General features: G+C 53.2%; 1 protein-coding gene across 1 annotated transcript in view; it reads right to left on the bottom strand.

Moving 5' to 3' along the window:
- The window catches only part of NRXN2 (neurexin 2), a 419,710-nt gene that overhangs the window by 189,689 nt on the left and 208,112 nt on the right, over positions 1-21,909 (bottom strand). Inside the window, exons 14-18 of the mRNA XM_015423902.1 lie at positions 20,429-20,548; positions 18,696-19,077; positions 14,526-14,716; positions 11,165-11,338; positions 9,595-9,714 (exon numbers count right to left, since the gene is read on the bottom strand). Coding sequence (XP_015279388.1) covers positions 9,595-9,714; positions 11,165-11,338; positions 14,526-14,716; positions 18,696-19,077; positions 20,429-20,548 — 987 coding nt within the window. The remainder of the gene's footprint in view (positions 1-9,594; positions 9,715-11,164; positions 11,339-14,525; positions 14,717-18,695; positions 19,078-20,428; positions 20,549-21,909) is intronic.

Here is a 21,909-nt window from a genome sequence, read left to right as displayed (position 1 = left end):
GGAACCCCTAGGTTTTTGGAGAGGCTGTGGTTCCATGGCAGAGCATTGGCTTGGCATGCAGAAGGTCCCAAGCTCAATCCCTGACATCGCCATTTGAAAGGATCAGGAAGCAGGTGATGTGACAGACTTCAGTCTGATGCCTTGGAGAGCCTCTGCCAGTCTGAGTAGACGATGCTGACCTTGAGGGACCCAGGGTCTGATTTAGTAGTGGGCAGCTTCATCCTCCCTGTGTCAGGAGCCTCCCAATCGGTCTGGCTCGTTAGGACGAAGAGATGTCGGAAAGGCTTCTCCTGGAAGTCACAGCCAGCATCCAGCTCTGTATGTGTGTGCGTGCATATGTTACAGGGCTGGGGAAAGCTGGATTTTTTTTGGGGGGGACACAGAAGCCGCCCCAAATATTCATGAGTTGACAGGAGTTCTGCAGTTGGTTCTGCCTCAAATCCAGCAGCAAGGCAGGCCACCACACCCTGGGCACCCCTCAACCTGTCCATTCATAAAACACAGCAGGTTTACAAGAACATCAGGAATGTCCACTGCTGGAAAAGAATGGGTTTTGCAAGGGCTGCTTTGGAGCATTTCGGTGCTTGGTGACCACGAGCGAAATGCGTAGATAACCAGCCTGGTAAAGAGACTGCACGTGCACAAAAAGGGAGGGGTGCTGCCCCCTTGAACCCAGGTGCCTCCCCTGCCTTTCCTTCCTTCCTTCCTTCCTCAGCCACACACTCAGGTCCGGCTCGCTCACTAGGCAAACTAGGCGCTCGCCTAGAGCGCACCGGCCCTTAGGGGCGCCAAACTGGCACCCGCCCCCCCACCAAAAGCCCCCCCCTGCCAAAAGCCCTGCAACTTTCTTGACTGGGTGGGTGACTGCTGTGTGCCGCCGGGTCTTTCAGTGAGCTCAGAAGCGCAGCCATCCTCCTCTTGGAGGAGCAGGAGCTACTGGCCTCCCCACCCCCAGGAATTAGTGGTTAGGAGCGCAGACTCTAATCTGGGTGACCCGGGTTGGATTCCCCCACTCCTCCTCCACATGCAGCTGCTGGCGTGGCCTTGGCTCAGTCACAAGTTCTCTCAGAGCTGTTCTCTCAAGGGCAGTCCTTGAAAGAGCTCTCTCAGCCCCACGGACCTCACAACCTTTCAGATTTTGTGTTGTTCAGTCTTCCTAAAATGCATTTATGTTTGAAAATTGGGGGGCGCATGGGGGGGGGCACCAGAAGGTATCCTCGCCTAGTGTGCAAAAAAACCTGAGGCCGGCCCTGCACGCACTCTCCCACTTTGTCAGGCATGGGAGATGGTTTGCCAACCTCCAGGTAGGACCCGGAGATCTCCTGGTATTACAACTCATCTCCAGATGACAGAGATCAGTTCCCCTGGAGAAAACGGCTGCTTCGGAGGGTGGACTCCTTGGTATTGTGCCCTGCTGAAGCCCCTCCCCTCCCCAAATCCTGCCCTCTCCACTCCCCCAAATCGCCAGGAACTTTCCAACCTGGAGCTGGCAACCCTACTGGGAGGTTAGTTGCTAAAGAGGATCCTGGAGGGACGAGTAGGCAATGCAAATGTGTACTTATGTGGAAAGGGGAAGAGTCCTCATGCTCAGACACACACAGCTCTGATGCCGGGTCAATTTGGAGGACGGGAGAATGGCACGCATGCCAGCAGTGGGGGGTTGTGAGCCCTGCCCCCCCCCCCACATGCCACGGCCACCCACTTCACTGCCCTGGCTGCACCCGCTCCTGCCCCAGCCTCAGCTAATGGCTTTAAGGTACAAAGAAGGCACTTCCGGAACTGCGGCCTGCTGCGTCCAAGTTGCCCTCTCTTTACTGAGGGCCAGAACTCTTTGCGGCCTCTCAAATCAAGAGACCATTAGCAGCCCGGCTAATGGGACTGCGATGCCCCCCCCCCCTTCACCATGTCCTCCAGCAACAGCCCAGTCCCACTACCAGAAGACATTCGTCACCACACACGGACACACACACACACGGACACACACACACCCCCCCTTTTCTGCAGCTTCTCCTCTGTCATTGGAGAAAGGGCGGTTTATTAAAAAGTGCAGAATGGCGTGGTGAGGGGAGGAAGTCAAATTCGGTGCTCCGAACTAAATTGTGCATCTTCATATTGATGGCCATTATCTCATTTTGAATGAACTCACTGCGACTGAGCTTTGGGCGGGCCTGGGTGGGAAGCAAGAGACCGGGGCTGTTTTGGAAGTGAGTTTGTCGATGATGAGAGGGCAGAGCAAAGCACAGGAGGTCTTCTTGGGGTGGGGCTGCGTGAAAGGAGAGCTGAGGAGGGTCGCTTTCTTTTTTTAAAAAAAAGGACAGAGAAAGACGTTCTGGGCCCAAAAGCCATCTGGCCCAGAAGCCTTTCTACTAATCCTAGGTGTGCTGGGGCTTGCTTATTGACTAATGAGAGAAATGCACTCTGCACATGGCCAGAGACACTCTGTTTCTTGGACGCAGGAGGAAAAAATAGGTTCTAGAGCCAAGTGCTGCCTGCAGTTAAGCCCTGCTCAAGCCTGCCTGTGAAAGGTGGCTGTCTCTGGGGGTGCAGATGGAAGAGGGAGCCGCTTGACAGCCCCCGTTGGCAAGGAGAAGGGGAAGAGAATTCTGGGAGCTGGCAGGGTCAGGCCTTCCGTGAACAATGTCCCTTCAGCTGCAAACAGGGGAGTTTTCACCACCTCAGGCCGTATTTCTCAGCCTGCTGTGTAAATCTACCAAGCCCAGCTATTAATGGCCTCCCCTCTGATTTACAATCCAACAGGCTTTCCCTCGCAAGCAGCTGGTAGCTGGACACTGGGAACTTAACGGGGAAAGGGCGAGGGGAGATCTGGCAGCCCCATGGCCGGGACACTGAAGTCCTCCTACCCCAGGTAGGCAAGGGGTGAGCTGGGCACTGTCTCCAAGACTGGCCCGTTCCTTCCACCAGCGGCCTTGATTCATGAGGAGGGTGGGTGGGTGGATGGGTGCTGCCTCTCGGCCAGATGCCTGACCCAGGCAGATCCTTCCTCATGAGGCCGCTTCCCTCCGTGCCCTGTCAGAGCAGAACTGCCACCCGGCACATGCTCAGAGGTCCTCTCCGCAACTGCAACCGGCCTGGCAGAGACACTGTCCCTCCACTCTCCGAAGGATGTGGGGTGCGTGTACGCGATGAATCCGCGGCGGCTTCGTTCATGTTCCATCTAAGGAGGGCGAAAGTGTGTGTGCGTGTGTGTGGGGGGGAGGAATGACCCTTGAGCCCTCCCCCCCCTTTCCAGCATGCTTCAGGGGACTGGGCTTGATGCAGCTTCGTTAAAAGCATCCCTGGACCTCGTTAGCCAGCCCCTTGCCTCATTAAAATGGATCGGCCTGTCAGCCCCAATACGCAAACGGCTTCATCAGTTGCGGGGCGCAGCAAGAAGGGGAATCGGGGGGGGGGCTGTGGCGGTTGAGCGGAAGGAGAGGTGAAGGGTGGGGAGAGTGTGTGTGTTGGGGGGGTGCATCAGAGACCCAAGAGGGTGAACTCCCCCCCCGGGGGGGGGAATTTAGGGAGAGCTCTCTGCCCCAATTTACCTCCATCCCTGACTGCATTGCAGGCTTCGCTGGGGCACAGCCAAGGCCGCCTGATACAGAACATTCCTCCCCCAGTGCTGAGGAGTGGCTGCTTTTGGGGAGGAGCACCCTTCGCCATGGAAGGGAAGACCGGTCTCCTCTAGTGGGCCAGAGCAGAGTGCGCAGCTCGCCCCCAAGAGTGAGGCCCTCCTTCTCCCCAGCTGGTGGTCTGGGCCCTTGAACAGCCGCAGGAAGACAGCCAACCAAAACAGCTTTCCCAGCAGTGTGGGGGTGCAGCGATTGCAGAATGGGGGCACCTTTGCCCAGTTGCTTGGCAGCTTTTACCAGTCCTGGGCAATGCTCCCTCTAAGCCGGGGAGTCTGCTGAGCAAAAATTCTACTTTGTAAGCTACCGGCATTAAAGTTGTGAGCGAGCGATTTGGCTACTGCATAAATTAGCTTGCTCTGGAGCCCATCCTTCCTGAGCTGAGACAAAAATCTGTGAGTCGGAGGCTAAAAAACTGTGAGTTGGCTCACACTAACTCAGCTTAGTGGGAACACTGGCTCCTGAGCCTCTGCTGTTCGTTCACAGGAGACGGCCTGGACCATTCCTCCCCACCAGCTTCTTCTCTAGGACAATCTTGTGGGGGTTCCCCCCCCCCAGAAAGCAAACTCTGGATAAGTGTCCCTGGCTTCCTGGGAGGCTGCACTCTTCTATGGGGGGGGGGCGCGTGGGTCACCATGGAAATGGCCCCTGAAGAAGTTCTTCATGCCGTTCTGTCTGGAGGTGCCCCGGGCAATCACCCCTGCTTTGAATCCCCAGGTACCCTTCCATTTCTAAAGAAGAAGAAGAAGAAGAAGAAGAAGAGATTGGATTTATACCCCGCCCTTCACTACTCAAAGGTGTCTCAAACTCCTTTCCCTTCCCCTCCCCACAACAGACACCCTGTGAGGTAGGTGGGGCTGAGAGAGCTCTTGACAGAAACTGCTCTTTTTTCAAGAACAGCTCTTATCAGAACTACGGCTTGCCCAAGGTCATCCAGCCAGGTGCAAGTGGAGGAGTGGGGAATCAAACCCGGTTCTCCCAGATTACAGTCCACGCACTTAACCACTACACCAAACTGCCTCTCACACCAAACTGGCAAGTTTGGAAAGCAAGTGGAACAGAAATGCCTGCTTCTGGTAAACAGCCCCATGCAGGTCTGGCTATTGGCTGTGATACAGTTTGAAATGGAACCTCCGTGTGCAAAGGCAGGATATCTCTAAGCACAAGAGGCTGGGGAGTGAACAGCCGTTGGTGGGGAAGGAGAACACTGGACTTGATGGATGTTTGCTCTGATCGACTGGGGCAAACCTTTCGGGCAGGGGTCGTTTCGTAGAAAAAGAGCTAGGGGAACTCATTAGCATAACTCATTAGCATATGCCACACCCCCTGACATCACCAGACGTGTGTCATAAGGCCACACACCCTGACATCACCGGAAGTGTGTCATAAGGCCACACACCCTGCCCCCAACGGTCCCGGACGCCGCTGCTGGCCTTGCAGCTCCACTGAGGGGCCCGGCGGTGGACCTGCAAGGCCGGCGGGAGTGCAAGGAAGCCCCGTGAAGGCCCTCCCTGGCCCCAGGCAGGCAGGGGTGGGGAGAGGCGGGGAGGAAGCAACTTACCCTCCCTCTTCTCCTGCCTCCTCCTGGCGCGATCCCCCCCCCAAAATGACCTCTGCTTTCGGGGCAGCTGTCCGTGCTCACCTGCCAGGTCAGCTCAGGTGGTCACTGGAAGACCCATCCCTAATAAACGTCCTTTCCCTGGGCTTGTCCTGGATGGCCCAGGCAAGCCTGATCTCATCAGAGGGCCGGAAGCTAAGCAGAGTCGGCCCTGGTTAGCACTTGGATGGGTGACCACCAAGGAAATACGGGGTCACTATGCAGAGGCAGGCAATGGCAAACCGCCTCTGGCCATCTCTCTTGTCTTGAAAACCCTACGGGGTTTTGCCGTACGTTGGCTGCAACCTGACAGCACTTTCCACCGCCAGAGAAAGAAGGCAAAGTGAAAGAGGCACAAGAATACCTTGTGGGGGCTGAGCTGAGAGAGGCTGGGATCCCCTCCTTCCAGCACATTATGCCTTCTGGACCTGAAAGCCCCACTTTCCCCGACCGCAAAGGGAAGATTGTAGCCACTGGCCAGTAGAGAAGGACAGGCCCTCTGCACATGCTCTGAGGCACTCTTGCCTTGCTTCCAAAGCTGAGCCCCTGAAAGGTTCTGGGCGAGGGTGAGGCCTGATGAGCCATAGACCCGCGGACCCGCTTCAGAATCCCAGAGGGCAGTCCTGCCTTGGGAGACTCCCCCCCCCGTTCCCGAGATCGCTAATAGGAAGTCCTCCCCCCTTTCCCGGGGGAGTGCCAGGAGAGGCTCCTCTTACCAGAGGGCTCTTCCCCAACCTTCACTTCCCTGATGCAAAGACAGAGCAAAGGAGACTGTCAAGATAAAAACTATATTGAAGAAATATGGTTCTCCTCCTGCCGGAGAGGGAGCGCTCTCCCCCTCCCTTCGTCCTTCCCGGCCACCCCTGGGAGACCCCTTCTGGGCTCCCTCTGCGGCAGAGGCACCGGCCCAGCTTCGGTCCCTCCAGGGAGGACAGGCAGAGCCACAGGAGGAGACGGGCCTCCCGCTTGCCTGGAGACGGGCCAGATGCTCCCCGAACGAAGCCTCCTTGCAGGGAGTGCCTGCCACCCGGAGAAACACCGAAGACAGAGGAAGAAGTCCGGGGTCTCCGTGACCAGATGACTCCCTTATTCAGCTGCTCTCAACAGAAATAAAGCTGGCCGGCTGCCTTCCCCCCTCCCTGACCCACTGCTCTGGTTCCGCCCGCAACGCAAAAGAACGAACAGTTTGCTCTCCCTCTTCCTCGTGGGATGGCGTCCAGTGTCTCAGGAGAGTCACCTTTGCCGGCCTTTCTGGAGGCTGGTTTCCTTCCCGATAGAATTTAACTCCCACCTCCCCACCGCGGTTCCTCATCCTTGCAGCTCGCCACCCCAGGTCTTTCCACTCCGGCCACATCCTTCGCGTGGAATGCCGGGGACCGGAACGGAACACGGGGCCCTCTTCTCTCTGCTCCCGCATCTCCACTCCCTGCCCCGATGGAACCGGGGCCCAAGGCAGAGTGCTGGAACACCTGTCAGTCCCCACGGATAAAAATAATACCCATCCCCAGAGGTGTGAGACATGATGGAATCGGGCGTGGGTGGGAAACTCCGGTCAAGCATCCAAATCACGCGGGTTCGCGGCCCAGACTTCACATCCTTGGCAAACACCTGAAGCTGCCTCCTACTGAGTCAGGATGATGGTCCCCCCACCCCAGGCTCTGACCGGCAGCGGCTCTCCAGGGTTCCAGGTAGCAAAAGGACCTCCCCGGACCTTCTACCCGAGGTCCTTTTAGCTCGAGAGGCCAGGGAAGGGACTCTGGAGCTTCTGCATGCAAAGCGAGTGTTCTGCTGCTCAGCTACGGCCACTTCCCTAATTGACGATCCACTGGGATTATTAATTGTATAACAAGTAGGAGCCATGCAAATTCACAGGGGAGCCAAATCCTCCCCCCCCTTGCCATCCATTCAGTACGTAGCCTTTTGGGAATATGTGCCAAAGAGCGAGTGTCCTTTCCATCTGATTTCCCTTCTCCTCACGATTCTTCCAGGGAAGGGGCAGCTAAGAGGGTGTATGCCACAGGGCCAGATGCTGCACATCCTCACAGGCCAATCTCCCCCTCCCCCCCCCCCTGCTCCCTTCACAATTGCTTCTCTGTCCCACATCTGTTCTTGGCTGCCTGGAATAATCCTCGGGGCATCCGAGAAATGGGAATGCACAACCCTCGTCCACTGGGAGCTTGCAGGGACATAAGAAGAGCCCTGCTGGACCAGACCGGGGGCCCATCGAGTCCAGCATCCTCTCTCATACTGTGGTCAGCCAATTTGCCCTGGAGGGTCAACAAACAGGGTACAGAGGCCAAGGCCTTCCCCAACACTGCCTCCTGCCACTTGTATTCAGAGGTTTGCTGCTTCTAGATGTGGAGGCTTCCTTTAGTCACCTAGCCATTGAGGGACCTCTCCTCCACAAATCTGTCTAATCCCCTATGCTCATAGTGGTCACTACATCCAGTAGCAGCGAATTCCACAGTTTTATTACTTGGTGAGTAAAGAAGTACTTCCTTTTATCCGTCCTGAATCTATTGCCCATCACCTTTGTTGGCTGCCCCAAGTTCTGGAGTCATGGGAGAAGGAGAAAAAGCTCTCGCTGTCCACTTTCGCCACCCTGTGAAGGTTGTTATAAACCTCTATTACATCCCCCTTCCCCTTAGTCGTCCTGTTTTTCTAAACTGAAAGGCCCCAGGTTTTTTAGTCTTTCTTTGTAGAAAAAAGGTGCTCCAACCCTTCATCGTCTTGGTTGCCCTCTTCTGTAATTTTTTTCCAGCTCTGCAATAGCCTTTCTGAGATCAGATTACCAGAAGTATATGCAGTATTCAAAATGGGAAACTGTGATATGAACACTGAAAATGTTTTTTACTTCTGCTCTTATCAGAACTGTTATAATACACAATAAAGACTTTTCAAAAAATATTTCTACTGTAGCAATTCAGTACCTTATAGCAATGTATTAAGCAGTATAACCAACATTCAGTATTGAATACAAGAGAACAATCCAACACATCGGTCACAGCTTCACAAGAAGGATAGTCCAACAATTATTCACTTTTATTACTTTTATTTATTTATAACTTTTATTTACCACTCACATGGTTAAATATAACAATTCCAAGAACTCTTGACAGTAAAGACAAAAACAATCTATTTGACTGTGAAGACAAAAACAATCTATTTGACAGTGAAGACGAAAACAATCCATGACACAGCTTTCAGTTTATGCCATCATTTTGTGGTCTTCAGCAGATATTTCTTGTCATCAGTTTAAAGTAGAAATGGGAAAGATCAGATAGTAATTAACATCTTCTGCAGGTTGTTTATGTCTTCATTGTCAAGGGTTCTTGGAATTATTATATTTAACCACCCGAGTGGTAAATGAAAGTGTGAATAATTGTTGGACTATCCTTCTTATGAAGCTGTGACCACATGCTGGATTGTTCTCTTGTATTCAATGTCGAACCTTGGTTATACTGTTTAATACATTGTTACAAGGTATTGAATTACTATAGTACAAAATGTTTTTTGAAAAGTCTTTATTGTATATTATAACAAGTTCTGATAAGAGTAAAAACCATTTTAGCGCCCACATCACAGTTGTTTCTTTTGGTTGTTTAACAGTTCACGACTGCGATTTCTCTAGTCTGTATTCAAAATGAGACCCCTATATGGGGCACCGTGGCAGAGTCCAGTTTTTCTGCAGAGGAAGGAGGTCTATGCCATGGGTACTTTGCCCTCCCGCTCCACCAGTGCACCACTATTCATAGTCTGCACATAGACTTTGGAAGAAGATAGACAGATATCTGAGTGAAAACCATTTCTACAATATATGCAATAGCATGCATTCTTGGAATGTAACAGTACAGAAATACTAATATCAATGAAATGGCTAATGCTGAACCTGGTATAGTTTGGTCAGCATATCCTTGGCTTTGCTTGTGTTTGGTTTTCCTCTGGTTCAGGTTGAGCTCGCCACAGGGACAGCAGTCCTTCGGAAGGCCATGACAGGCACAGAGCAGAATCCACATTTTCCTCGCTGTGCCAATGCCAAGCAAGCAATCTCGCTTAGGTTCTGGGGATCTTTTAGGAGCCGCGAGATTCCTTGCCACACTGTGACCCAGACCAGGAAAGACCTTCCTTCTGGAACCAGGCAACCAAGAGAGCTCCCAAGCCTGAGTACCCCTCCTTGATCATGAATGGAAAAGAATCAACTAAGGGGGAACCAGCCTTAACCATGTTCCCTGGGACCCATAATCCGGTCATGTTACTCCCACGGCCTTGCCTACAGGGCCCCCAAGCACTCAGGCTGCATGAACACACTAGTCATCATATGCCTTCTCCTGTGCCTCCCCTCCGACACCCAGCCTTCCCACTACTCACGGTCATTGCACACTGGGCCACCATATGAGGTCATGGTGCAATCACACGTGTAGCCGTCCCATTGCTGAAGGCAGACGCCCTGGTTGGCGCAGGAATCCTCCGTGCAGGTGGTGCTGGGACCTGGGGCATGGGGGAAGGACAGCAAAAGGAGACAGAGAAGTTTCAGCCAGCTTGATCCAGCCCTTTGCTGATTCCTGTCCTGATAATAATAACAATAACAGAACTAATCTGAGGAAGGAGCACAGCCAGTTTGTCAGTGAAACTTGACCGTATTATACAGTGCTAATAATACAGCGATGGCTTCTAGAAAGAAGCCAGCAGTTCCCCTTCTCTGATGACTGGGATTTGTCCACAGAAGCCTTCAGAGGCTGGTAACCTACAACATGGACTGCTGCAAAGATCGCTATCTGGGGCTGCCCTTGAAGGCAGCATTAGAAGCTACAGCTGGTACAGAGCTCTAGGGCAGGTTGCAAAGAACATTTTACCCAGACTTAGCACAGTTGACGAATTGCTAACTGTAGGTGCTGACTCTTCCCTTGTGACCTGGGCCAAGTAGCCTTCATGAAATCTGAGCCAAAAAAGGGAGAAATAAACCTACAACCAACACACCAAATGATAAAGCAAAAAAGGTTGAGGAACAGATAACATCCATTACAAGAAGGTATATAATTCTAGTAGAATAATTCTGCTTTAATAAATACACAGGAGATAGATAGATAGATAGATTGATTAATAGATATGTTAAAAACATTTCAACTAAATAGTCTTCTTCAGTGGTCTCGAAAAGATTATACCAATTCCTAAGCACACACATATATAGTAAAATATTAGAAGAATAAATATATGGTTGAACTAAACCCCCTTCAGTAACTCTTTAGAGATCTAGGGTTTGAAAAACCAAGATACGCTATTTCCACCGTATAATACATTGGCAAGGTCATTAAACTGCCTCCTGTTGATAATTGGTGAAGTATGTTGGCAAAAAGATATTTTCCAGCTCCATTTAAAATGAAGTGGTTGAATCAATAGTCACCCTGTAGGCACTAAAGTGGCATAGACATATCCCAAATGCCATCAATTAAAAAAAAAGCCTGTATCCAAAATAAATGTAGTCAATCTAATTGGGCATAGTCCCTAAAGAATCTCAATGCTATATGATTCACATGGCCATATATAAGAGATCCCTAGCACTGGTTCAGGAGGGGAAATTTGGAAAGCAGAAACACCAGGGGTGGGAGGAGAGGGGAAGGCATATGATTCAACCCTTTCTGTACTCCAAATCCCCCCCAATAGCAATGCCAGCCTCCAGATGGCACCTGGAACTACAACTCATCTCCTGACTACAGAAGTCAGTTCCCCTGGAGAAAATGGATGCTTTGGAGGGCGGACTCTGTGGCCTTGCACTCCACTGAGGTCCCTGTCCTCCATCCCTGAATCTCTGGCTGCCCTACCTCCTCATCCCCCGCCAGTGACCAGGGGGACCTGGCCACCCTACCCCCCAATTAGCTCCTCCTCCCATTTCTCCTTATACCTGGTCGCTCTAGGACAGCAGTCCCTCCATCTCTCTTACCATCACAGCCCCTCTCAACCTGCCCGATCCGGTGCAGGGCGTCAGCGATGAGGTCTGGGAGTCGGCCGTTGAGGTCCACGGAGGCCAGGCAGCCCTGGAAGCCATCCCGCGAGGCCACCAGCTTGGGCAGGTTGTTGAACATGTTTTTGCTTAGGCCTCCGATGTACAGCTCCCCTGCGGGAAGGAAGAGAGGCATCAGGGCCGGGGAGCCTCCCGAACACCCAGAGAACCACCCGCCAAGAGCCACGTGCCTAGTCCTGGGCATGGGCAAAAGGAGGAGAAGTTGGGTCAGGATTCCATCACCGTAAGGATCATCAAGTCAATTCCGCTTGCACGGCAAGCCGTGAAAAAGCCCACCCAGTCCCCCCAAGAGGTGAGTGGAACATCTAAATACTGAAGAGCACCCTGGCAAGCCCAGGCAAGTCTGATCTTGTCAGATCTCGGAAGCTAAGCAGGGCTGACCCTGGCAAGTACTTGGAAGGGAGACCTCCAAGGAATACCAGGGCCGCAACACAGAGGCAGGCGACAGCAAGCCACCTGTCTGAAAACGTTAAAGCCCCACTACTAGGGTTTCCCTGAAGCCAGCCATGAAGTCCAGGCATGCACGCACACACACACACACACATATATACACGAAATATTCACCAAAATAAATAAATAAATAAATACTAAAGAGCTACCTGGTCACAGGTGCTCCACTTCTTGTGCTTATTTTTTATCATTTAGCATTTGACTGATTTAGTTTTTTCTATTTATTGGCAGTCCCAAGTTGTCATTTTTGAATTATGGTCTTTTCTGCATTCGTTACGGTCGCTGTTTCCTTCACGTCGTAAGCCGCCCTGAGAAAGGTGACTAATAAATGTTTTAAATAAATCAAACTAAATCTTATCCAAGGGGATACTTTCTTCCGTGGGCCTCCTTTTTTGCTTCATCCTTTATCTTGTGGCTTACATGGCAGGCTTTTTTCTTCTCACAGTGGCTAATAGTAATGCATAACCTAACCAGTACTAATTTGGTCTTAATGGAATATTGCCATCCAAAGGTGGTCGATTTGATCACCTAAGTTTGTATATTATTACTGTATTTTAATTTTATATTACCTACCCATGTATTCTCTCACTGAACAATTATTGTATTATCATAATGTTATAGTATTTGAAAAATTTCAATAAAATTTTGGTTTAAAAAAAAAAACACATGTCAGGCTTTTGCGAAGTGTGTTGGAGGCACCCCGCTGCCAAGAAACAGCATATAAATGCAGGCACCACAATATAATCTGTCGGGGAAGAAAGTATGCTCAGAGGCACTCTCTGTCTTTGTGTGCATGTTAATTGCCATGAGTCGGAAGCGACTTGCTGAATTCCGAATCCCTTTGAATTAATGACCCCTCCAAAAACATCCTATTGCTAACAGCCTTGCTCAGGTCTCTGGCTTCCTTGACTGAGTCGGTCCATCTCGGCCTTCGCTCCTCCTTTAAATGCTCCCAAGCAAGGATCCCCAACAGGTCTCCTGTGAGCCACAGTGGCCTGTGCGCAAACCCCCCCACCCCGAGAAAACCCAGGAAAGGAGCTCCAAAGGAACCACTCTCTTCTGGAGCACCTCCTACTCCACGTTCAGCCTTTAGGACAGAACAAGATGTGGTAACCCATTGGCGGGAGGGAGGGGTGGGGGCCGGGGACAGGAGCTCAAGACATATTTGATTACTCAGAAGTCGCTCTTAGCTAAGGTTGGTGACCCAGGGCCCAAGCCAGTCCTGCCTTCGAAAGAGGCTCCAGGGACTCAACCCCACCTCAGTACCCACTGGGGATGCCAGCCTCCAGGTGGGACCCTGGGGATCCCTTGGAATTTCGCCTTACCTCCAGATGACAGAGATCTGTTCCCCCGGAGGAAATGGGTGCTTTGGAGGGTGGACTCTGTGGCCTTGTAGCCCACTGAGGTCCCTGTTGTCCTCCCCAGGCTCCAGCCCCACATCTCCAGGAGTTTCCCAGTCTGGCTCTGGCAACACTACCTTTACTTCCCCCACCCACAGCCAGGGGGAACCTGGCAACCTCAGGATGACCCCCAGAACCCATTTCTTCTAGGTTTATTGTCCCCAGACTCAAAGATGTCCCTGCACTTCTGGAAGAGAGCTGAGATTCCCCCCCCCCCAGTGGATGAAAAAAAAAAAGATCTGCTCGTGGGGACCAGTGTCACTGACGGTGAGCGTGCACCTGAATACTCCATGTGCTTAATTAATTAATTATCGTATGGCAGTACGCATAGTATAGCCAGGAGATCCTAAGTTTGCCTGGCAGCCAGAAGTTCTAGCTCTTTTAGCATTATGCACCATTAGGTGGTGAGCTAGACTTGCTTTTAAAGGAAGAAGAAGAATTGGTTTTATATCCTGCCCTTCACTACCCAAAGGAGATTCAGAACAGCTTACAATCACCTTCCCTTCCTCTCCCCACAACAGACACCCTGTGAGGTTGGTGGGGCTGAGAGAGCTCTCAGAGAACTGCAACTGGCCCAAGGCAAGTGGGGGACTGGGGAAGCAAACCCGATTCTCCAGATTAGAGTCCGCCACTCTTAACCACTACACCAAACTGGCTCTCAGTTCAGAGGTGGCTTGCCATTGCCTGCCTCTGCGTCCTGACCCTGGTATTCCTTGGAGGTCACCCATCCAAATACTAGCCAGGGCCGACTCTGCTTAGCTTCCGCGTTCTGATGTTATCGGGCTAGCCGGGACTATCCTGGCCAGGGGCACTCCATGTGCAGAGTTCCAGGCATGGCAAGGAACAGGATGTAGCGACATGGCCAGTTTGGGAGAGGGCAAAGATGCAACCCCCGGAGTCTCCCATGAGAGCGAGCGAGCGGCGGGAGGAAGGGCAGCGGAAGCCACGGCAAGAGAAGCGACAGGTGAGGCCGGGCTCTGTGCCAGCGCTGCAGCCCTGGGGGGAGGTGGGGCCCTGATTTGCACAGATCAAGGAAGAGAAGCACGAGCCCAGGCCGGCTGTCCCAGGGCAGGTCAGAGTGGAAGTTGTTAGCCGGAGGCTGTTCTCTTCAATTTCTAAGCATCCGTGCCCAGAGAGCTCAGACTGGGGAGCCGCACACCACGCACATCAAAAACACAAAGCCCAGTTTAAAAAAACGGGATTGTGTTGTCAACAAGGGTCAATGAAAAAACTCGTCCCAACCAACCCAGTGTAATCTTGGCGGCCACGTGCCCCCTAGTGTTAACTTTGGGGAATTGCAACCAATGTGGCCTTCGGTTCGGCAGTGCAGTTACACCACTGTAGCCCTTCACGAGTGCCAGGATAGGGAGCTGTGACCCAAGGTGACCCCAGGAAGGGAGGCAAAGACAAGGAAGGTGGTCGCAGCTCACCCTTGAGGTCCAGGTTGCGGGCGCCATTGGAGTGCTGTGTGACAGTGCGGGAGTCGATCTTCAGCGTGTGCACGTTGTTGGTGTCGCGGGAGACGATGACGTTGTGCCACTGGTTGTCATTGACTGGCTTCTCCGAGTTGCCCTTCATCAGCGAGGGCCCGTTGCCCAGGTCGAAGACATAGTGGATGTACCTGCAGATGGGTCAGAGGGATCAAAAGGCCATCCAGCCCGGCCCGTCTCCTCCCCAAATGTCCCCGAAACAGAGCCCTCCCTGCACCAGCCTCACACAGCGAGGCACAAGCGGAGGGACTTGCTTGCATATAGGGGCAAGGGAAGTAGGTGACTCGAGCAAGCCAGCCAAGCCACACGCTTCAGGAAAAGGTAATCTGAAGGGGAAGAAGAGGGTGGGAATGACCAAACATGGGAATCGGCCAGAGCTTGAACCTTACAGAAGGGAGGAAACCCTGACCAAAGAATCGCAGCAAGGGTGGGAACGGGATCTGTGGGAACTGTCAGCACTGGGAATCTCCCCCCCCCCCCCGGACACTGCATGGGGGAGATCAGGAGCGACACTGCAGTAGCAGGGGCTTCAGGGCAGCAGCTGGGGTAGCTGGTTGCAGGATACTGGGGGCTCCCGGCATGCCCCCTGCTGCCCCGGAGGCCCCGTGGCTGAGAATGCCCCGATGTTTCTGTCTAGAGAAATGTAGCTTAGTGGTCATGGCTGGTGAAGATGCCAAGAGAACACCTAGACTCAAGTCCAGGAGGACCCTGATTTTTGATGTAAGAGCTTTTGAGAGTCAGAGCTCCCTTCATCAGATGTCAGGAGAACAGAGCATATGTGAAGGAGGAGGCAGCCGTGCGGGTCGGGGGGAGGGTGTGTGTGTGTGTGTGTGAAGTCTCACATCTGTTCTAGACTCACTGGGTGGCTCTGAGAGAGCTGCTCTCTCCCGATGTCTTCGTTCCTCTCTAATCCGTAACATGGGAATACTGACCCGCCTCCCAAGATTGTTTTGAAAAATGTATCAAGATTATAGCTAATTGAGAGCCGGTGTGGTGTAGTGTAGTGGTTGGAGACCCAAGTTCGAATCCCCACTCTGCCATGGCAGTTTCCTGGATAAAGTTTGTGCCATTCACACTTTGTTAGCCTAACCTACCTCACAGGGGGAGGAGAATAACATAAGCCCTTTTGGGTCTCCACTGGGGAGAAAGGCAAGGTATGAATGAAGTATGTAAATCAATTTTAAAGTGCTGGGCCACTACAAAAAGAAGTTCAACTGATGATCTATAGTGGGCAGTCACAGTGAAGGCTACAGAGATAGGAAATCTGGCCTTCCCTGCCCAGCCGTCGCTGAGTAGCTCTCTTGACCCTGGCCATAAAAACCAGAGGCCACTGGGGGCCAAGGGACATTTGGTGAAGGATATCTGGCACCATTAAAAATGAAAGAAAATTGAGCAAAGAGCAAAGAGAATTGAGCAAATAGAAAAGAGCAAAGAGAATTGAGCAAAATAGAATTGTGGCTGCTGCTAAGAGACTGGGGAAGGGCTTATTCGGGGGGAAACTGCAGTTGCAAGCGTATTGTGCGCCTTATTCATGATAGTCTACATCGGAGTGGGCAACTGTTTTGGCCTCAGGGCCAGATATCCTGTAATGGTTATTTGGCCCTGCTGGTGGACCTCCTGATGACCCCTCGGTTTTGGCCACTGTGTGACGCAGAGTGTTGGACTGGATGGGGCACTGGCCTGATCCAAGACTGGCTTCTCTTCTGTTCTTATGAGGAAGATGTTGTGTTGGCCAACACAAGAAGTGTGTGTGTAGAGGGGAGGAATGAGAGTGGTACTTGACCAGGCACTGGGAGCAAGCTGAGCCCCAAATGGTGCCACGCACACCATACAGACTTGCCTCAGTCCCTGGGGTTGGGAAACCAGGTTTGCACGGCGAGAAAAAGGGTCTGGAGTACCAGCTGAGTCTAGACTATGGCAGTGACGCTTCAGCTAACCCTGGTGAGTATCGCACTGGAGGAGACAATGGCAAACCACTTCTGACCCTCTCAGGCCTTGGAAACCCCATGATGAGTCTACATCATAGGGTCACCATAAATCAGAAGTGACACTTCACACACACACACACACACACACACACACACTCGTTCAGTATCCTTTTTGAGAGCTGCCTGTCGCTGCTCTACATGAGGCCCCCATTACCCCCACGAAGCCATGCCCCCCCATTTCTCGCGTCTTCATTAAGGTCACAGGGGGGAGGCCCTCCTGACTGTCCAGACGCTTGTTTGGCAGGTGGGCGAGAGAGGGCCTTTTCAGCGGCAGCCCCACGGTTATGGAACCGTCGGCATCATCACCAACTTCATTGCCTTAGTGCGCATGGCCTCAGCAAACGGCACCAAGGGCAGTGTCAAGTTATGGCCCTGCCTCCCCGGGGAGGTGCCTCTGCCCTCCTCACTTCATATCTTTAGGAGGTAGCCGAAGACCATTTCGTTTAGGACTGCTGTCGATTAAAGCAGTCCTAAAGCATGGTTTTAAATGTCAGTTTTATGTTCCTATGTTTTATGTGTTTTGTTTACATTGTAAACCGCCCTGAGCTCCATAAGGAATGAAGTCGGCTAATAGATGCTTTACATGAAGAAGAAGAGAAGAAGAGATGGGATTTATACCCCGCCCTTCACTTGGGAGTCTCAGAGCGGCTTACAAATTCCTTTCCCTTCCCCTCCCCACAACAGACACCCTGTGAGGTGGGTGGGGCTGAGAGAACTCTGACACATACTGCTCTTTTTCAAGGACAGCTGTGCCAGAGCTTGTGACTGACCCAAGGTCACATCAGCAGGTGCAAGTGGCGGAGTGGGGAATCAAACCCGGTTCTCCCAGATTAGAGTCCTGGCACTTAACCACTACACCAAACTGGCTGAAAGGAGCCTGAATAAGTGTCTGCCTGCTGCTCGCCCCGGGGCTATGAAAACACAGAGTGGGCGAGGGGAGGAGGCCGACACTCATCCCAGTGGGCTCTCAGGCGTGCCGTCTGTCCCAAGGAGGGCGGAGGAGCTCTGACCTCTTGCCCCAAGCAATAGCAGGCAGAGGAGATGAGGACACAATGCCCGATAGCCACCTATTCAGCCAGATGCCGTGTGATACACAACCCTTCTGCAGCCCCAGGTAGGAAGACGATCTCCCATAGGTGGCCGGAAGGCTCCTTTCAGCCTGGCAGGCCACAAGTGGATGGGTTTCCGTGCCAAGGAAACTGAAGCCGCCCCCCCTGCTTTATCTACCCACCTGCTCCTGTGGAGGTGGCTGCATGAAATGGGAATCCATCACAACTATGACACAGATGATGAGGGACCTACCGACTCTCTAGTTTTCACCTCTGACTAAGTGGGATTCTGGCTCTCTGCCAGGAGCAACACTGTCAGCGGCAAGGAATTTATGCTCTCTGGAATGTTTGCAAAGCAGTTTAACGGCCATGCCGTCACCCCCAAAGAGAACATTGACGGAGATTTCTGTGTTAGAAGATCCCCACACAACTACGGCTACAGAGTTCTTTGATGGGCCGGCGTGGCAATTGCAAAAACAGAAACAAAAAACCCAAGCGAATAAGGCGATATCGAGAGGAGTCAATGAAGAAATGAACACTTTGCTCAATGGGTGGACTGGGGTGGGGCTACAGTTGCCAGCTGTGGGTTGGGAAACACCTGGAGATTCCGGGGGTGGAGCCTGGGGAGGGCGGGGTTTGGGGAGGGGAGGGGCCTCGGCAGGGTATAGAATGCCACAGACTCCACCCTCCAAAGGAGCCCTTTTCTCCAGGGGGACTGATCTTGTAATAGTGGGAGATCTCCAGGTGCCACCAGGAGGGTGGCACCCCTAGGCGAGGTGGGGGGTAATGCCGGAACTTCACAAGATGAGAGGGGGCTTAAGTTGCGAGGGTCAGAGAAGGTAAACAGGACGGCTGAGAGAGAGGCGAGCACGTGAGGCGTCAGAGTTGTGCCGAAGAGCAGGTCTGTTGAGAGGGTTGCTCATGCCAGCGGGCAGGACCCTGGCTGGGAAGTGGGCAGGGAATTCTAGAGCACAGTGAGGCGTGGGCAGGGTCATCCGTGCCAGCAGGTGGGGTTATAGGACATGGGAAGGGCTGTACAGCTCAGGAGGCAGCAAGGCCCGCGGACGCCTCACCCCTTGACGAGCTCCACCACAATGAAGTCGTTGCCGTTGCCGCTGTTGAAGAGGATGAGCCCGTCGGTGGCCGTGGTCTTGAACTGGAAGAAGAGGTGCATGGAGGCGTAGGCCTGGAGCGTGGCCAGCGCCAGGTAGCTGGCTTTGCTCTTGAAGGTGACCGGGTCGGCGATGATGCTGCGGAGGCCGAAGCGGGCGTTGAGCTCGCAGTAGCTGATGTCTCCGTTCTTGCACAAGTCCATGTACGGCAGCCCGTTGAAGACTAGGCTGCTCAGGTGGCCAATGAAGTTGGAAGGCACCACTGAGATGAAGCGCCGCTCCGTCATGATGCCCGTCTCGATGTTGTGGAACTCCAAGCGGGTGTGGGCCCCCGCCATCTGCCCTGCTTGGACCAAGGACAGGGGGGGGCACTGTTAAAATAGAGCCAAGCTGGGCTGCGGGGAGGGGGGCAGGGGGGGCAGGCAAAATAGGCCACGGTGTGACGGGGTGGGGAGAAAAGAACTTCCAATCCAGCATTCAGCAGCCCGGCAGCAGTGCATCTAGAGTTGCCAGGTCCTCCCTGGCCACCAGCAGGGGACGGGAGGGGTCAGAGCTGCCAGTTCCAGGTTGGGAACCATAGAATCATAGAGTAGGAAGGAACCTCCGGGGTCATCTAGTCCAACCCCCTGCACAATGCAGGAATTTTTATTTATTTTATTTTATTGTCACATTTATACCCTGCCCTCCCCGCAAAGCAGGCTCACAAATACCTCCACACCCACAGTGACCGCTGTTCCACGCCTAGATGACGACAAAAAACCCTCCAGGATTGCTTCCTGACCCCAAAGTGGCGATCAGCATTTCCCTGGGCGTGTAAGAAAGGGCCGCGATAACTAAGCACTGAGGCAACTCTTCCTGCCCTTCCTCTCATGATCTGACTAAATTCACACAATCAGCATTGCTGTCAGATGGCCATCTAGCCTCCGTATGAAAACCTCCAAAGGAGGAGAGCCCACCACCTCCCGAGGAAGCCTGTTCCACTGAGGAACCTCTCTGTCAGGAAGTTCTTCCTAATGTTTAGCCGAAAACTCTTCTGATTTAATTTCAACCCGTTGGTTGAAACTCCTGGAGATTTGAGGGTGGAGCCGGGGGGAGGGGGGACAGGGACCTCAGTGGGGCACAATGCCACAGAGTCCACCCTCCAAAGCCTCCATTTCCTCCATGGGAACTGATCTCTGTAGTCTGGAGATGAGCTGTAATTCTGGGGGATCCCCAGGTCCCACCTGGAGGTTGGCATCCCTTAGCTCATCCTCCCTAAATGTCTAACTCCCAATCCGTAGCCTCCTTCCCATTATTGAAAGCATCCCCCACCCATCACCTCTGGCCTCTGTTTACACAGCCCAGAATCCAATTTGTTTGCCAAACTCCCTCCCTCAGCTGCCAACTTGGAGAATTGTAGAATTTTGTGGGCAGACTGCCGCCTAGTGGGGGATCATTGTGTTGCAGGGGTGGACTGCCACCTGATGGAAAATGAGAGAACTGTAAGGATCTGCTACCCTGATGGTGAGCCTGCCAAGATCTGGATGTTGCCGCCATCTGCTGGTGAACCAGGGGTAAAGCCCTTTCAGTGGCCCAGGGAAACGGGACTCCTCCAAGAAAAGGAGTCAACCCTTCCCACAAAGCATCTCCTCCTTCCTCCCCGCCCCCAAGCCCTGAAGCCCCTCCAGCCCAGCCAGTAGCCCTGAGGCACTTACCTTCCACAGTGACGTTGTCCACCGAGAGCTGCAAGTTCTTCCCCCGCCTGACCACGCGGACCGTGTGCCATTCGTTGTCGTTGAGTTTCTGGCCGGCAAAAAGGGTCTCGGGGCCTTTACCTGCAACAGGGCGCGCAGGACCGGGGTGTCAGGGGAGGGGCTGCTGCACTGGGTGTGAAGAATTTATTGCCCCCACCCAGAAGAGAACCTCACAGAAAGACCCCGCAAGCAAAGACAGAGCCCCAGCACCAAAGACCCCTGTTCCACGAGATCCTTCGCTCCCCCTCCAAATCGGCACCCGCACGTGGCCTGGCTGCATCGCTCCATGCAGCATCCCGGCTCCACTGCTGCCAGCCGGCTCCCCAAAGGCCTCTGCCCTCTCCCAGGCAGAGGGGCTGAAAGCAGCCTGGCCCGCAGAACCCAGCCCCCTCTCCCTCAACTCCTAGGCAACCTGAGAACAACGTCTGGGCACACGTCCATCCTCAAGACCCCAGAGGGGCACAGCCTGACTATTTGCAGAGGACCACGGGCATCATGGTGTGAAGGCAGAGGACCGCTTTGGGCTCTCTTTGCTTCCGCACGCAAATGAGTGCTCTGTATGTTCCGTGCAGGGGCTGACTGGGAAGCTTAAAAGGCCCAGGAACAAGCCAAGGTGAGCAGAAAGTTATGTCAGTTCCGTGGGGGCCACTCAACTCAGGCCCCAACAGCAGTGCCCCCGGCCTCTGGGAGCAGTGTGGGAAAAACCCAACGGGTGAGCTGACCCCGGTACTTGTGGGTGCTGAGTGGCCTCAGCCGGCCAAGCGATCTCTGGAGTGTGGCTGCAGCTGGCTCCGCTCAGTCCCAGCCGCAGGACCCCCTCCAAGACAACAGTCCACCAAGAACTTTCCTGGTAAGTTAAGTGGCCTGTCCTCCTAGAGTCTGCCTGTGTGCCTAAGGTGGCGGAGGAGGGGGGGGCATTAAAATAACAACAGAGCCTCTAAGGGGAATAACCTGGCCTGTCTGAATACCAAGCTCAGCTGGTGAACAAACAAAAGAGAGGAGGGGTGCCCCTGAAAGGACACAGGGAGCCCCAGTCTGAATGAACGCACCTGCTTTGGGGGAGGAAGGGGAAAGGCCTAAATAGAAGGGATATGCATCGTAGTATCCTTTGCCTCTTCCGCCCCACCTTTGGCTTTGGTGCTATGCAGGAGTGAGGAGACTGGGTTTTAGGGTAGCCTTTATGAATATTATCTTGCAACCCCCACACTCCCTCTCTGTCGAAGAACAAAAGCATACACCACCACCTCCTGGCCAAAGTGTTAAATCTGGGTGCTACAGAAACCCGAAAGGCCTCCTCGGCCACTTTACAGAAAGAGGCTGCCCCCTCGTGGAGATATGTGGGCATTGCCGCTCCCAATGAGAAAGGGCACCTCTAATGACATAAGCTTTTCCAGGACAGTCACAGCATGGAAGCTTCCCCCCCCCCCAACCCCGGACTAACC

The sequence above is a fragment of the Gekko japonicus genome, unplaced genomic scaffold (genome assembly GCF_001447785.1).
Source record: "Gekko japonicus isolate JY-2015 unplaced genomic scaffold, Gekko_japonicus_V1.1 scaffold313, whole genome shotgun sequence".
Classification (NCBI taxonomy): domain Eukaryota; kingdom Metazoa; phylum Chordata; class Lepidosauria; order Squamata; family Gekkonidae; genus Gekko; species Gekko japonicus.
Note: the sequence above shows the minus strand (reverse complement) of the source record. Positions and strands in the feature narration are given on the sequence as shown.